This window comes from Trachinotus anak, unplaced genomic scaffold (assembly GCF_046630095.1).
Source record: "Trachinotus anak isolate AG129_WGS33_773 ecotype Australia unplaced genomic scaffold, CSIRO_AGI_Tana_v1 ptg000008l, whole genome shotgun sequence".
NCBI classification, from domain to species: domain Eukaryota; kingdom Metazoa; phylum Chordata; class Actinopteri; order Carangiformes; family Carangidae; genus Trachinotus; species Trachinotus anak.
In genome coordinates this window covers 17788042-17803510 of record NW_027273859.1, presented here as the reverse complement: position 1 = coordinate 17803510, position 15469 = coordinate 17788042, and the positions used below count along the sequence as shown (strand labels likewise).

At 39.7% G+C, this 15469-nt stretch overlaps 1 protein-coding gene across 7 annotated transcripts in view; it reads right to left on the bottom strand.

The window, feature by feature from the left end:
* Positions 1–15469, bottom strand: part of grid2 (glutamate receptor, ionotropic, delta 2) — a 509848-nt gene that overhangs the window by 126605 nt on the left and 367774 nt on the right. For all 7 annotated transcript variants that reach the window (XM_071483176.1, XM_071483174.1, XM_071483175.1 and 4 more), the window contains one exon: positions 12595–12714. In XM_071483176.1, the coding sequence (XP_071339277.1) occupies positions 12595–12714 (120 nt within the window). The remainder of the gene's footprint in view (positions 1–12594; positions 12715–15469) is intronic.

Sequence of the window (15469 nt, the reverse complement as noted above, 5' to 3'; positions counted from 1 at the left end):
TAAAGTGTGGGGTGATGGTGCCCCTCTCCTATAGTTTGGACCATAGCATTATGCGTGGGTTAAAGAAAATGTTTTCCTTACTGAGATAGTAAAGTGGCTCTTAGGGGGTTAACTGCTGCCTGGGGAACTCTTATCATAGTAAGTGTATGTGTGATGAAAAAACTTCATACTGAAAATGAGGCCTTAGTAATTATAAGGGGGAATAATTGGCTGGTGTTCTTAATAGCTTTGAGCCAATATTTACTGATTATTCAGTGGAAGAGTGAAGAAGCCATGATTGGCCTCTAGAGGCAGGATTACACCTAACAACTAAAGCCATGCAGCTACTCTTTGTTTCTCTAACCCTCTCTTTAGTGCACTTCAGTGTCTCTACATTTATGTCTTTGCTTTAGAGAAGTATGAGCAGTTTACATTTCTTACAAAATTTACACTTTGGGATGTGTAGATATGATTTGACTCTTTGGACAGTAATGCTCAGACAACAAGTCCAGACTTACAGGAAATGGTGCTAGCTATTATGGCTCAGTGTCGTGTGTGTGCCTGGAAGGCAGGGTTTTACTGGTGACCCAAACCAGTCATATGTGGTGCTTCTTTTCGGCAGGAGGATTATGTGTCTGGTATTATAATTGTGTTAAGGACAAGATGTTGAAACGAGAACCACATGAGACCAATGTGATGATGGGTTTCATCAATCCGCACAGCTCCTTCATCAGTTACATCATTGCAGCAGGTTCTGCTTCTGCTGGTGCCAGCCGACGTGTTTGACACAGATCCAGCACAGATTAAGCTCCAAGAAAATGTAGGAAGTTTGTGGGAAATTTGCCAAGTTCATGGTGAAGTAAGGTAATGTCAGGTACTGCTATTCACTAACCAAGGCAGCTGTCCAGTTCCTTACATGTTACATGTCTGACTTTGTCAGTGTATCTCTCTCTTTTTTCTTTTTACCCCTGCCAGTTTTGGTTCCTTGGACAATTGATAGTTTTAAACTTATATGCAACTTGTAAAATCTGAGCACCTTATATTCAAACAGTGTCGACATTGGTGTTGGGATCTTGATTTAGTTGACCTTTCTAGCCCTTCGACTGTGTTTGAGTTATTGTTCCCATTTCCCATTTTTTTCCTCCAGAAATCCTTTCTGCCAGTGTGTTTGCCTGTCCATATCCTTTGTATTCTTCAGCTTGAGTGCAGATTAAATTTGATCTTGCTGGGCAGCTTTGCCCCAGACTTAAGTTTGGGCTGGCGGTTTTCTTAACTGAAGAGAAGCAAGACCTTATCCCTGACTTATGATTCACCAGACCTCTGCTTCTTTTTTCCCTTGCTAGAGCAGTAATATTAACACATGATACTTTGGCCTACCTCAGTGACATTGTTGTCTCCATAGCCACACACCATTCTGTCCTCTACCAATTTTATTATTCACCTCACTTAAGCTCTTCCTTGTTCGGTAATCCTTGACCAATCTCTCTGCCACTGAAATGCTCCCCTCCTGCCTCAAAGTTTCGGCTGAGTTCCTCTCCCCTCTCCTCTCTCTGAGCCAGATGTCTGCTCCCATTCAAAAAGCCAAGGTGTGTTGAACACAAGGACCCAACCTCGGGGTCAGATACCACTGCTCTCTAACTCTCATTTTGTTGCCACTGATCCCTCCCTCATTCTCTGTTGTCAGCTTAGTAGTGCTATGTTTACCACCAGGTCACCACCAATTAGGCCTTCCCCTTATCTCGCCTTCACATCCCCGCTCCTGTCAATCCATTCATCCATCAATCCATCCATCCATCCACTATGTAGCCAAGATTAACCCAAGGACTGACAACCCATCTCATCTCCCTATTCCTCTCTTTTCCCTCTCTGTCCATCCGTCACCCCCCTGTACTCATCCATCCATACATCTGTTTGACATGACTTAAGTAAAAACATTAGCTTGAGGGCTCAAACATGGCTCGTTCTTCGTTTTTTTTTCCTCTCTATCCTCCTACCCTCCCACTACTTCACACGGCTCTCAGACCAGCCCCCACCCATCCCCCACCCCCCCACCACCACCACTACTCTCTTTTAATCTCTCTGAACCTTTATCCTTCCATCGACCAAGACATGCCTGTCAGACTTTCTCTTTCTACTACAACACAAAGTAATGTTGTATTAATATCATCACATCCCAGATACAGAGAGATTGGGAAGTGATTCCATCATCTGTCTCCATATACAGTGGTCTGTCCAGAAGTCATGATGACTATTAACTTACAGAATATACAAGTGAATCAAAAGGTTCATGTAAAATTGGAAACAAATAAACAAAATTACAGGAATGACATTTTTTCAGAACCCTGTTTTACTGTCAAATATGGCTTAAAAAAGGGAATATTCCTGTTAAAATGCAGACAGGGATATCTCGTACGTCACTGCAGCACAGCAGTGGAGCAAATCAACAAAGTAAGAGATGGTGAAGGTTGCTGGCATCAGAGATTTATAATACTGACTTCCTGAGCACTCCTCTGTATGGTTTTTCTTTTCAGGCACAGGTTTTATACAGACACTCGGTATTCTAGAGTGAAAACTTTTGTATGTGCACACACAATAGCACTGCCATTCTTTCATCCTTTCTTTCATGCTTGCTCTCTTTCTTTCCATGGAGCTTCAGCTCCAGAGTTTAAGAAAAAAATGATAATATGCAGCAGAACCTTATCATATGCGTGCTCCCATACAGTAGCAGCAGTTCCCTAAAAATCAGTGCGCTCATGCTTGGTTTCATTATGTCACAGCACAGAATCTGTCTTGGCTGAGACGTGAGACAGGATTGACAGTAGAGTATCTGGGGAATAAAACTTCTCCTGGCTTGTCTCAACAAAAGGAGAAGCAGACGAGTGGCTGTCGGGCTAGTGTTTGGTGTTACCCATACTGTTTACACAACTCAACTCAACACAAGTTTTTGTTTGGCACCACAGTGAATTTCCCAATGGGGTTTGTGTGACAGCAGGTAATAGTTAAAAAATGCTGTCTCCTACTCCACTGCGTTTTCATATTTGTTTGCTTCACTTATTTGTTTCCCTTACACCTCTCTATTGCTCTCCATCCTTCTATCTGCCTCTCTCTATGCTTTTTGATATCTCTCTTCTCTCTCACACACACAGACACACACAGCAAAAATTCACATGCACTGCCACACTTAAGCTGATCCAAGGACACCAGAGGCAGTCTGTCAGCTTCAATTTGTGTCCAGTGTCCACTGTGCTGTGGTCACCCAGAATATAACTTGCTGGTCAGTGCATGTGTGTTCACTCGTGATTGACACGACCTTCCAGCTACAACAAATCGCTGACATCAATCAAGCAATAGAAGAAGCTTGCAAATTCATGAGTTAACAACGAAAAAAGCTGTTATTACAAAGGTTGAAATAGTAGCTTTTAGCACCCCTGCCCCAGCCACACTTCAGAGAAGGACAGGGAAAACGATAAAAGTGACAACTGAAAGGAATACTTCAACATTTTGGGATATATGCTTGTTTTCTGTCTGCCTGGGAGTTAAATGAGGAGATCAGTATCTATTTAATCTCCGTGAGTTCAGTAGCGAGATCCAAGACAAAACAGGGGGAACAGCTCACCTCAGTAAGAAACAGAAACGATACATCTTGCTGCCAATACATCCACACATCACCTGGGCAAACAACTAACTTAAATATGAGAACAAGACTCATGAGACGGTGCATACCTTCACTGGGCCGAGCTGTTTCCTCCGATGGCTAAGCTAACTGCTTGTTAAATCATGTTGTTTTATTTTCTTTGTCTTCATGTTTTAATACATAATTCATTAGAGGTACCTTTGATGGAACAAGACAAGCTGTTCCTCTGTACTTCAACTGTTTGTGGTAGACTAGGCTGCACATGTCCTGAACACACCATTTCCGTACTGAATACCGGGAGGATAAATTAATATCAATCTTTTCATCTAACTCCACTCAGAAAAACAGAGTATTTCTTAAAAAATGTCAGAGCATTTTACACAGACACAGTTTTTGTATGAAAGGCTCAGTCACAACACATCAGACCTTCACTGTTACATTGTCTTTTATTGGAAATGGCTTTTTAACTTTTTATTCAGTTAATGCAGAGCTGGTTTTACATAGCAGGGGTTCCAAATAAAACTGTTTTGTAACATTAAATGGAAAACCAAGCTGAAGTGCTCTTGCACCCACAGGCCACTGTAAAAATTAATGAAGTCTCTCCATAGCAAGTAGCAAACACCACAGCTAAGTGTTGCAGTGAATGTAGAAGGACTTGCTAATTTAATGGCTACATGTTGTCTCCAAAAGCCCTGGTAGTATTGCAATGAATGGAAAAAAACACAAGTCCTCTAAGAATGTCAAAGCCAATATTTTGTTCTATCTTGGCAATTGGTAATTTATGTTAACTTCAATAGGCAAGGTTCCCAACAGTTAAACACTGAGCTGTGGTTTTTGGCACTTGTTTGCCCTTCCTCAACTCCTGAACTTCAACTTAAATATCGATCCTTTGGCTCACAACAATGCACAAGATGGCAAAGAACTAAATGTAAGTTGTAAAATTTGGTATGCTGAAAAATTCACAAACCCCTGCAAGATGTCAAGTATTCTAAAATCTCCAAGAAATAACAAGTTTGTATGCTGGAGAACTGCACCTTAAACATAAATATTTAATGTGGATATATTAATCAGAACAGCAAATTAATGCACTTAAAAAATCTCTTTTTCTTGAAATGTTTCATTTCACACCAAATGATGGCATCAGGATAGACCTTGCAATAAATGTGAGAATAATTCAATATGAGATGCAAAGAAAATGGAAAAGGGGAAGGTAGTGAAAAGGGCACAGAGACTCTCTGAATGGCATCGTTGAACGAGTGGGTGTGTAAGGAAGGAGAAAGGCTGCAACGTGCTTTGAAGAAGTCAGAGTGACTCCTAAATTTTAACATCTTACACCTCATGAAGATAGTTTCAGTACTTTCTGTCTGTCACACACACACACACTCGCACACACACACAGCTATGAGGTGAGATGACTGAGAAGGGGAGAAGTGTGGGGAAAGAATCTGTGAAGCAAGACAAATCAATGATGTCCTCTCCTTCCTTCTTTACTCCTCTGTTTTTCCCCCTGTTTCTTTTCCTTTTCCCATCTTCCCTTCATCCATGCATCTTTTACTCTATTTCCTCTTCTTCAACATCCTGCCCCCTCCATCCTTTCCCCAATAACCCACCTGGCTTGGAGGTGGAGGAGACATGCTGAATAAAGATACATGCAAATCTACCTAATAGGATGGAAAATTGGAGGGAAATAGGGATCTTTCCCCTTGGAGATATTTTTTTCTCCCTCACTATCTTTCCGCCCTTCACTCCTTGCATGTTTTCAACGAGATTTGCTTTCTCTCTCTCCCTCTGATTTATTTATTTTACTTTACTTCCTCTCTAACTTACTATCTGTTTCATTTTTCTGCCTCACATAATGGCCATCTCTCCCTCTGCCTTTTATCGATGTGACTCACCGCGTACCTCATCTCTAACCTCCCTCTCTTTTCTTATCACCCTCTCTATCTCACCCTCTAGGACTTTTTTACATAATTGTAATAATCAGTTCCATTGGTGTTGCCCCTCATCTAACCTCCCTAAAATAGCACTTGTGAACATGCCCTTTAAAGCTGCATCCTCGCTCTTTTGTTCCATGATCAGAGCATGGGTGAGAGGCTGCTGTACACCATCTGCATGCTCTGTGTGAAAAATCTGAATTCATTAAACACCTTAATATGCCCATTTCCTTGTTAGCAGCTGTAACATTTGATATATATCAGAAATCTTGATCTGACCTTATTTATTATTTTGGCTCTAGGCAAAACTTAACTGTGCTTACTTTGAAACACTAAGATACTCTTATGTACAGTTTCATTGTTAAGCAGCTCTTTTTACTGTACCTACTAAAATAATTGCTTAAAATGCACTTTTATATTGTTAAGACTTGGATTGTATTAGAACTGATTTTAGCCATACTGGCTGCATGGCTTTACGGATGGCGATGTCAGTTGGTCAATCAGTCTATTGCTTTGGTCCAGACCGAAAAAACTATTGGTCGCATTGCCGTGAAATTCTAAGTAGGCAGTCATGGTTCATTCTTTGGTTACTTCATGTCTAGCTACACCAGCAGGTAAACTTCCATAAAATATCTGCTAGAAGGACTGTTACATGGTTAGTAAATTAGGTTTGTATCATGTGCACAAACTTTTTGTATAGTCATGGTCCCCAGAGGATATATCCTAATAATGCTGGTGATCACTTGACTCTTTCTCTAGCACCATCATGAGGTTGACGTATGGTTTACAGCTGAAGACTCAGAATCACAGAGCCACTGGTATGGCTGTAGACAACCCTGTCTCCTAAAAATTGCATTTCTATGCAACTAAACTGCAAAATCTAATGTTTTGAAGGAAACATAACTGTGACTGGGTTACGTTTTCTATTAGTATAAAGATGTGTTGTTAATGTACCTATTTGGCAAGTTAATAAAAATGTTTATTTATTGAAAAAATATGTTGCTTCTGAACATAAAACATACTTGCTGTTGCAGTTGTAGAGAAAGGGATTTTTGAGGAGAGTTTTTGTTAAGAAAAAGTCCCTATTAGTTTGGACTCCCAGTCCAATAACAGCCATTATTCATATATGAGACATGTTTGATTTCAACTGCTGATGTCTGGATGAGTCCTGGTGTACTACTGTGGATGAAAGTAACATCTGAACCGACACCAGCAACAGGATATTACTCTGTAAGCCAATAACAGGACAGTGTTTAAGAAAAAAACAACAAAAAAACAAAAACAGCTGGAATTGCTATCCAGGTCTTAAGGTACTGTGTTGTGCCAGAAAACACCTGATATTCTCTCCAATAACCCACTTACCCTACCACCCCCACAGTGGGAGAAACCCAGTGTTTCTCTATGCTATGTACTGATGGGTGAGCAGACAGACATTAATTGGCATGCAAAGCCAAAAGGGTTATCTTTCCAAACTTGTCAGAAGATTTATGCAAGTGTTTGTGTGTCTGCAAAAGCTTGCATGTGTTCCCAAGTGAACTGCAGATATTATGTGTGTTTGAGCTGCTGGGCAAATTAAGCCATCATATTAAAAAATGTCTTTCAATCGTTCAAAACATATAATGGAAGGAACTGTTTCTTGCATGATGACAGGTCACCGAGGGGGCTTCCAAGGTCCTTTGACTCTCTGAAGTCACTTAACATAATTTAGCACACATGTCAGATGAGACTAGAGATGATAATTGAAGGTGACCTCAATTTAAGGACAGTGCAGTTTGCGGGCCATTGATTCTTGTAAAGAGGAGAATATTTCTGTCTCTCTACCAAAAGATGGAGAATATGTGCTGATATGTTAGAGATGCATGAGCACGTGTGACAGAGTAACATTGTAATGATTGGGGCTCAATCCTGACTTGTGCTGTCCTTTCTATCTCTTGTATGCGACCTCTAAGGATTGGGTCATCTATCTCCATTCTAGCTGTCTCTCTAGCTCTTCTTGCCTGTTTGATTTTACCTTTCTCCTCTTCACATGTACCCCTTTCCTTAATTTAGCAATGTATCAGACTTTTTTCTTTTAACTCATCACCTTCCCCTCCACATGCTCCTTTTTCTTCCTGCTTAGCCACAACCCTTTTTTATTGTGCTGGTTGATGCCGTTTTTCCTCTCTGAAGTCATTTAAGATGTCACAGATAGCTAATGAAGCAATTACACATTGGAGACTTGTCGCCTCCATATAAAAGAGCAGTGGAGCCTGGCATGCCTGTAGATGTGTATAGAGAGAGATATAGGCTCTCTTGTATGAAGGTAATGGAGCAGAAAGCCAATTCTACCAAAGTGCAGCAGTAATAATTATGACCGATCTCAGGTGTCTCCTATTATCATTATCACTAGACAACTGTATGCGTATGTGTTAAGCATGATGGGGATAAATATCATGACATGGGATTAAGGATTGAAAAAGGTGACAGCAGATTGAGGAGAGGTGGAAGTCAAAAAATGACAGGCAGGATAGAGGTAAGGAAAAAAGAAGATAAGATGAAGAGGAGAAGGGGGAGTAGGAGAGAGGTCCTCAGAAGAATAACTTAATTAAGGTAAGATAGGAGAACAAAACCCAAAAAAAAAAGAAAAAAAAAGCTGGACTGTGTGGCTGTCATTAATGAGGCTCTCAGCAGGGATAAGACAGAAGACTGAAAGAGGAGAGAGAGAAGTGAAGGAGGATAGCAAAGAAAGCACAGGTTAAGGGGTATTCTCAACAGAAGGTAGAGTTAATGCTATAATTGGAGGATTATGCATACTGTTAATGGTATGATCAGACACACACACACACACACACACACACACACACACACACACACACACACACACACACACACACACACATACACACACACACACACACACTCATGTGTCAGTATCCCAGTGGTTGCAATGCAGTTGGGCTCTTTGGAGCCTGCTGTCTATAATTCAGAAATCCTGCTCATGCAGACAGTGAATGGCTTCCCTATATAAAATGCATGGGGATGCACCCATTATCCATAGTTTTTATGAGACACATCAGTGTCCTGAAAGCAGTCGGATACAAGAGAAATACATTTGGCTTCATATGGTATGAAAGTTAATGCACATAGCGTAGGGATGAGGTGGGCAGAGAGAGAAAGAGAGAGAGAGAGAGAGAGAGAGAGAGAAAGATGATGATGATCTATAATTTATTCAGGAAAATAACCAATGTTGATTTAATCTGGTTCAAGAGTAAGGCATGTTTCTTCTAGGAAAGGTCATTTTCAGGAGAAACCTTAGTGTCCACAACCATTAAGACACAAAATTACCACCGAGTTAAGACTAAATGATAGAACAACGCTTGGTCAAAGGAAGGTTGAGAATCAAATATTTAGTAGATAAGCCTTCTACTGCATCATGTGACTAAGGGGAATGTCAAATGTAGGCTAACGTTAAAATGTAACACACACACAACAGGCAGAGGGGAGATTTGCAAATGCAAATGGACAAAAAGCAGAGAGCATACCTCAGCTAAGGTCAAACAATTCTACAAATATCTATAAGATACAGATTATTATCTGGATCTGTACGAAATTGTACAATATCATTGCAAAGTGGTTCAGTGCTATTTGTGTAATCCTGTTGACAAGAAAATACACAAACCAAATAGAATGGCACTCAGTAGAGCACATACCTCCACCAGGACCAAACATTTTCTACCATAAAAATTCATTCTCTTGATCTGCACCAAATTGTAGAGGTCACATGTCTCATAATATATTTCAGATCAAGATCAATACATTATTTCCTGAGAAATTGATATTTCGGAAAGTGATAATAAATGACTGAATCTGCTCCTTTAACTGGATTGAATTGGATTGGTCTTTCCGGGCCCATGCCCCATCCCTTCACACAGTTTAATGCAAATCAGTACGTTAAGTGTAATCCTGCAAACTAAAAAATAAACAAACAAATAGACATGGGTAAAACCATAAGCTCCTTGGCGGAGGTAATAACTAAACTAAACTAAATTCTATGCTACCCATACAGGCACTGGAACCTACAGTGAACTGGCCCTCTCCTGAGGGTCTGAGGGATACTCAAGGTGGGAGATGGTGCAGCTTCCTCCACAGGCTAGCACCCTGCTTAGGTTACAGCCTATAGCAGGGACATTCCTATCTAAATCATGTTCTCGGGGATAACCTTTGTGCTGGTCCACTGTGCACCTGAGGCCTTGCACCAATCTTTCCCAATCTTCATCTCCTCATTTAATACCACTCCATCCACCCACCTACCCACCGACCTTACTACAAGTTCAATTAAGAGCTATTTTCTAGTGATGTGATTGAAATACAACTACTTAAAATCTACAAAATTAAGGAACTTTGTAAGCAATCTGTGAAAAAAAGAGAGAACTACTATACTTTAGTCTTATTATTACGAGATTTCTAAAATGACCTGACCAGTGGCTGCTATTGGAAAAAAAACTCCACTCCATTGCAAGATGAAAAACTTCACCCCCACCTCCTTCAACTATGCTATTACATTAAAGTTATTGCTGCTGCTGATTGCTTTTGCTAATTGTGATTACAAGCCAATTCACTGTATTCATAGTATTAAAGAATTAGTTAATCTTATTACTGTTTCTATAATACCTAAGACCTGAACCAATCATTTCTAATCTAGTTCCCATGTTGGCAGATGTGCACAGGTAACACTGAATCAGAATGTTATTTATTGGCTCAGTTTACACTGGTTCTAATGGGATTTTTGCTTTCTGACTGAGACGAAACGGAGCATCACACCAAGGTCAGTTCTGTTTCCCCATAAAAGAAACAATGTGCAAATATTTCTGACTAAAGCTGACTATTTTTAGCTCAAGTCACTTCTGTTTTTTCCATCATGTCACATAATTAGGAAGGTACTGTATCAGTGGTTACTTCTAAGAATATATATGGAGGAAGCACCACAACCATCTTGGACTGATATTTGAATGCATTACAATAAAAAGCCATCTTCACTGCACAGTGGTGATTCATACAGTATAATCAACCTGAGAATTAAGTGTTGTCACTCAGGCCATCATTACATAAGGGAAGATGTTAACCTGAGGTCAGAGAGACAGGGTTACTTTTCACAATCATCAATTTATATCAAGGTCTTTATTCACCTCTAACCTGTCTTTTCAGGCCCATGCTGCAGAGGAGGATAGGTGGAACTATTTTACATACATAACAGCTTGTCCACCACAATGAAAAGGAATACTTAAAGCCAACTTTTCTGTAACATCCTCACAGTTACACAAGTGTAATGCAGGTGGAGTGCTTGAACAACCTGAGATGGTTAGCATTTTATTTTCTCCTGGTACCTCAAGTTTTATCTTTGCACACATTCACACACATACTGGGTCAACTGGGGTATTTCTTTGGCTTTTCTTCTTGGTGGTGGCATCGTCAGAGGCAGGTTATTTCTTATTCATTCTTTCTCTGCCATTATTTTCTTGCAGGTCAGATGTTCTGCATGAACACCATTTTAGAGGGGTCCTCGTCATTTGGAAAGGCATGATTCAGCTACAAAACAAAATTAATGTACTGGCACTCTGAGAGGAATATCGGCCTCTCTTTAGTCATTTGATGCCTTGTATGAATCTAATTGAATCCCAACGACAGACCAACAAATGCTCGGAGTATTAAGGGGGACTGTAGCAGGAATACTGTATAACAAGTGCCTTAATTCCCTCAGAAGTAATTATGCTCTGTGATTAGGGAATTGTGCCTTAATGTAATTATGCTGTGCTTTAAAGATTAATTTTGTCTGTGATGGCATGCTGTGTTATGTTGTTGTCTCACCACATTATCCATAATCACAGCTCACTATCTCAACTGTTATCTGTTAAGAGTTCCCTCTGGTATGGAGGACAGACAAAGTGTGTGTGTATGTGTGTATGTGTGTGTGTGTGTGTGTTATTTTTGTGCACTGCTATGTGTGAGTTGCACAAGTGTATGTAGATGCCCAACCTGTGTACACAGATGTTTATCTGTCCTACTCAATTATATGAAGGATTATGCATTGCAAAGTCTGGGTCTCACATGCTCATATCTACTGTTTTCACACCTATTCACATAATTCACCAAAACTGAGGAGATAATGACATCAGTGAGGCCTTTTCTGAGCCCAAAGCATCAGGAATGTGACTGAGAAAAAGCAATCTATAATTTCCTTTTTCAAAACTACATTGATGTATTTCATGGATTTTGCTTATCCATGCATACATTTAGGAATTTAGTTCTGCGTGTTGTATATATGTATACATGAAATATAGAATTTACATACAAGATTTGATTCACTGAGAATATTTTGACACACACTTACACAACCATGCCTGCATATGTACACAGACAATAAACTACACACATTCACATGCACGCATATAAGTGTGCACACACACACACACACACACACACAATAAACAAACAGTGTTATGAATGTGTTTGTATGTGCCTGTAAGGGGAAGGGTTGTCTTTCATGAGGCCTCTTAAAATTCATTATGCATGTGTCATTACCAAACAGCACTTGAAAATGCTTCTAATTAATCCAATTAACACCAAGCTTTATGGAAGGGGGGGTGAGTTGCTGGGCAAATGTTGCATCCTAATGGTGCACAGAAAAATACAAAAAAATAAACAAGAGACTAAACACTGCAAAAAAGGAAAAAACTCTGAAATGAACGAGATAAAACTGTAAAAATGCTTTGACTGCGCCTTTGCATTTGTTCTGCCACAATTATACAGGGTTTAGAAAAAAAACAATCCTACACAGAAGAAGTAAATACAGAAAGGTAGCAGGGCTGTATTCTGCTACACAGTGGTGACAGCCACAAGGAAGGAAATACCTGAATAAATATGAGATGAAAATAATGTAGGGAGCAGGTGCACTGAAATTCCCTGGTAAATCCCAGAATTATGTAAATCCACTCTGTGTGTTAGAGCAGAAATTATTCCCTCTCCCCACACACTCACACACAGCACAGAGGTTCTATTTTAACTACTTACCCTATTGACTCCTCTACCCCTGTCCTCTCCATAATTAGTTCCCAGGATTTCAAAGAAGATGTTGGGGTTAGTGCCGTTGTCAGTGAACTCAAGGAAACTGGTGAGGCCGCTTACTCCGAACTGTAAGGACAAGAGGAAATGTTTTTATTTCATTGTGGTTTTTGGCTATAATAACCTCATCATCAATTCTGCCTGTAAGATTTGGACAACATTATAGTGTTATCCACATTAAGATCAGATATGACAACTGATCACAGCGAAAATGAAAAATGTATTATCTGTCTGTCTCTTATGAAATGATCATATCTCGTCAGCAAGTGCAGATACTGGATAAGTACAATGCTGTAATACACTTGCATGTTTGCATGTTTCCGTATCCAAGACATAAGAAATTGGGGGAATATCAACAGTATGCAGGGACGTCTGCAATAAGTACCATTCTAATGAAAGAATAGTGCGGATGGAGCCAATGGGCATTTCTTTTTTTGCAGTGGGGGAGTACGGTGTCCTTAGTGGAGATGCAGACACACACACACACATATATACAAACACACAGTGTCAGTCCCCAACCTTTGCCCTGCCTTCCAGTAGTGTAACCTGTCAGTAAGAGTGACACCACAGCTGCTTCAGGGAAGGAGAGGTGTTATCCTCGTTAATATGATTCATCCTGTGTGTGTGTGTGTGTGTACCTGTGTGTGTGGTTATACTTAACCACATGTACACTTGCACAGAAACCCTCCACACCCTATATCTAAAGTGATTACACTATTTCATATGATCTAAACGTCTTACATTCAGCATCACCTGTAAATCATTATATTCATTAGTGCATTTGCCATCATAATTCAGAAATGACACATTTGTTCACACATGACATGATAATTATGTTAAGTTAACTTTAACAGAAACAGCAACAAAGCAAATAATTTACAAGAGCAAAGAAGCAACTAAGCTGTCGTTTGTATTCTTGGGACACATACAGTAGTAATCATTTCATAGTACTAAAAGTATCAACTAATTAAGAATAAAAACAGTTTAATAAAGAATGGAGAAATAGGTTCTAAAATTCACATGCCTGTAATTAAAAGCATGGGACAGGTTGTTAAACCAGCTTTATTTAGTGTGTGGATAAATCACACAATAGAGACCTACCTCCCAATTTAGCTAAAATATTCAGACAAATTTGTGTTTCTGTTATTCAGCCTTCCCTCACTGATATAAATGGGATGGGCAAAATAATAGAGACACCTGCCGATATAATGCAATATAATTCAACAGCAGCACACACTTCATCCTCCAAAACTGATTATAAAGTTGAATCAACACCTCTCTAAAATAATGTCAATAAAAACTGAACATTATCACCATCATGAAAGCTCTCATGATGTTGATAATGTATTTATTGCAAGGCAGTTTTATTAGGCTTAGATTAGCAAGGTGGACCTAATAAACTATATGATATGGTTCATAAATTATGTTAATATGCTATCTGGTCAATTCATCTAAATTGACACACAATTATATTGTTAACATATTTAACACACACACACACACACACACACACACACACACACACACACACACACACACACACACACACACACACACACACACACACACACACACATACATACATCATTGTAAGGACATTGCATTGACTTCCATTCATTGTGGACAGCCTAACCCAAACTCAAACCCTAACCTTATCCTCAATTCACATCTTAACCAGGCCCTGATAAATTCTGTTTGGCTGTCATTAGGAAAGATACTTTTTGTTATCTGAAAGCTTCTTAAAAATAAGATGAAAGTGAACACATCTGTGTTTTATAATAACAGCAACAGTAAATCTGGAGACTTAGACTCATGGGCCCTGGCTGGGGATGTTGGGCTGCATCACAGGACTTATGGAGCCTTAAAAGCAATCAATAAAATTTTAAAATAATGAATCTTAAACCTAAGTGCTTGAGTTACTGAGACTGCCAATGACAGGGTAGTGATGTGTAGTCTACAGATCAAACACGGCGCACACTTCAAACTTTGAAGATCAGTGCAACAGCACTTTCACCTGCTGCATTTTATTCCCCACTCTGAATTTGTCAGTGAACACCAAACAACATCAACAGAGCTCCTCATTAAAACCTGCAAATGAGTATTTATCATTGCCATAATGGCTCCACATACCAAAACGCTGATTAAACACACAGGCACCCACAGTAAATAAAGCACACTGCTGATACACTGGAAAGTGGAACTGATGCCAGGCTGTTGAACTCAACTCTATTACTGCTTAGGGCTCTTTAACACAGCTCTGTTGAGACAGCCATCAGGGTTGGTTTAACAGCCGGGGCTGGCTGATGAAAGTGTTGCCAAACCCCAGCCTGATCTCAAGGTGAAATGCAGAGATAGATATGAAAGCCATTGCGCTGCATTTATTATTGTCTGACACTAATCCTAAATTAGCATTTCACTTGGCTTCATCATTCAGTCAAACTGCCATCCCTGGAGTAGTTTTTTTTATTGATATCAAAACAGAGAGCATTGATCCAATTGGATTTAACAGTGATGAAAGTGTTGCCAAACCCCGGTCTAAACACAAGGTGAAATGCAGAGATTCATAAAATCACAGCTGCAGGATGAAAACCTCTATCTCCCAAAAGTCAACTGTTGAGGAACTGAGGAAAACTTGCTGATTGACGCATGTGTTCTTTGAAAGGTATGCAATCCTTTGAATTCATGAGTGCTTGGGCCATAAAGTCTACTGAGCGCAGATAGGAAATTGGGAACTTTTGAAATAATGTACAAAATTGGATTTCCATGGGACAGGAACAATACAAAAACAGAAGACTTATTTAGAGCCTCCTCCATGTCACTCTTC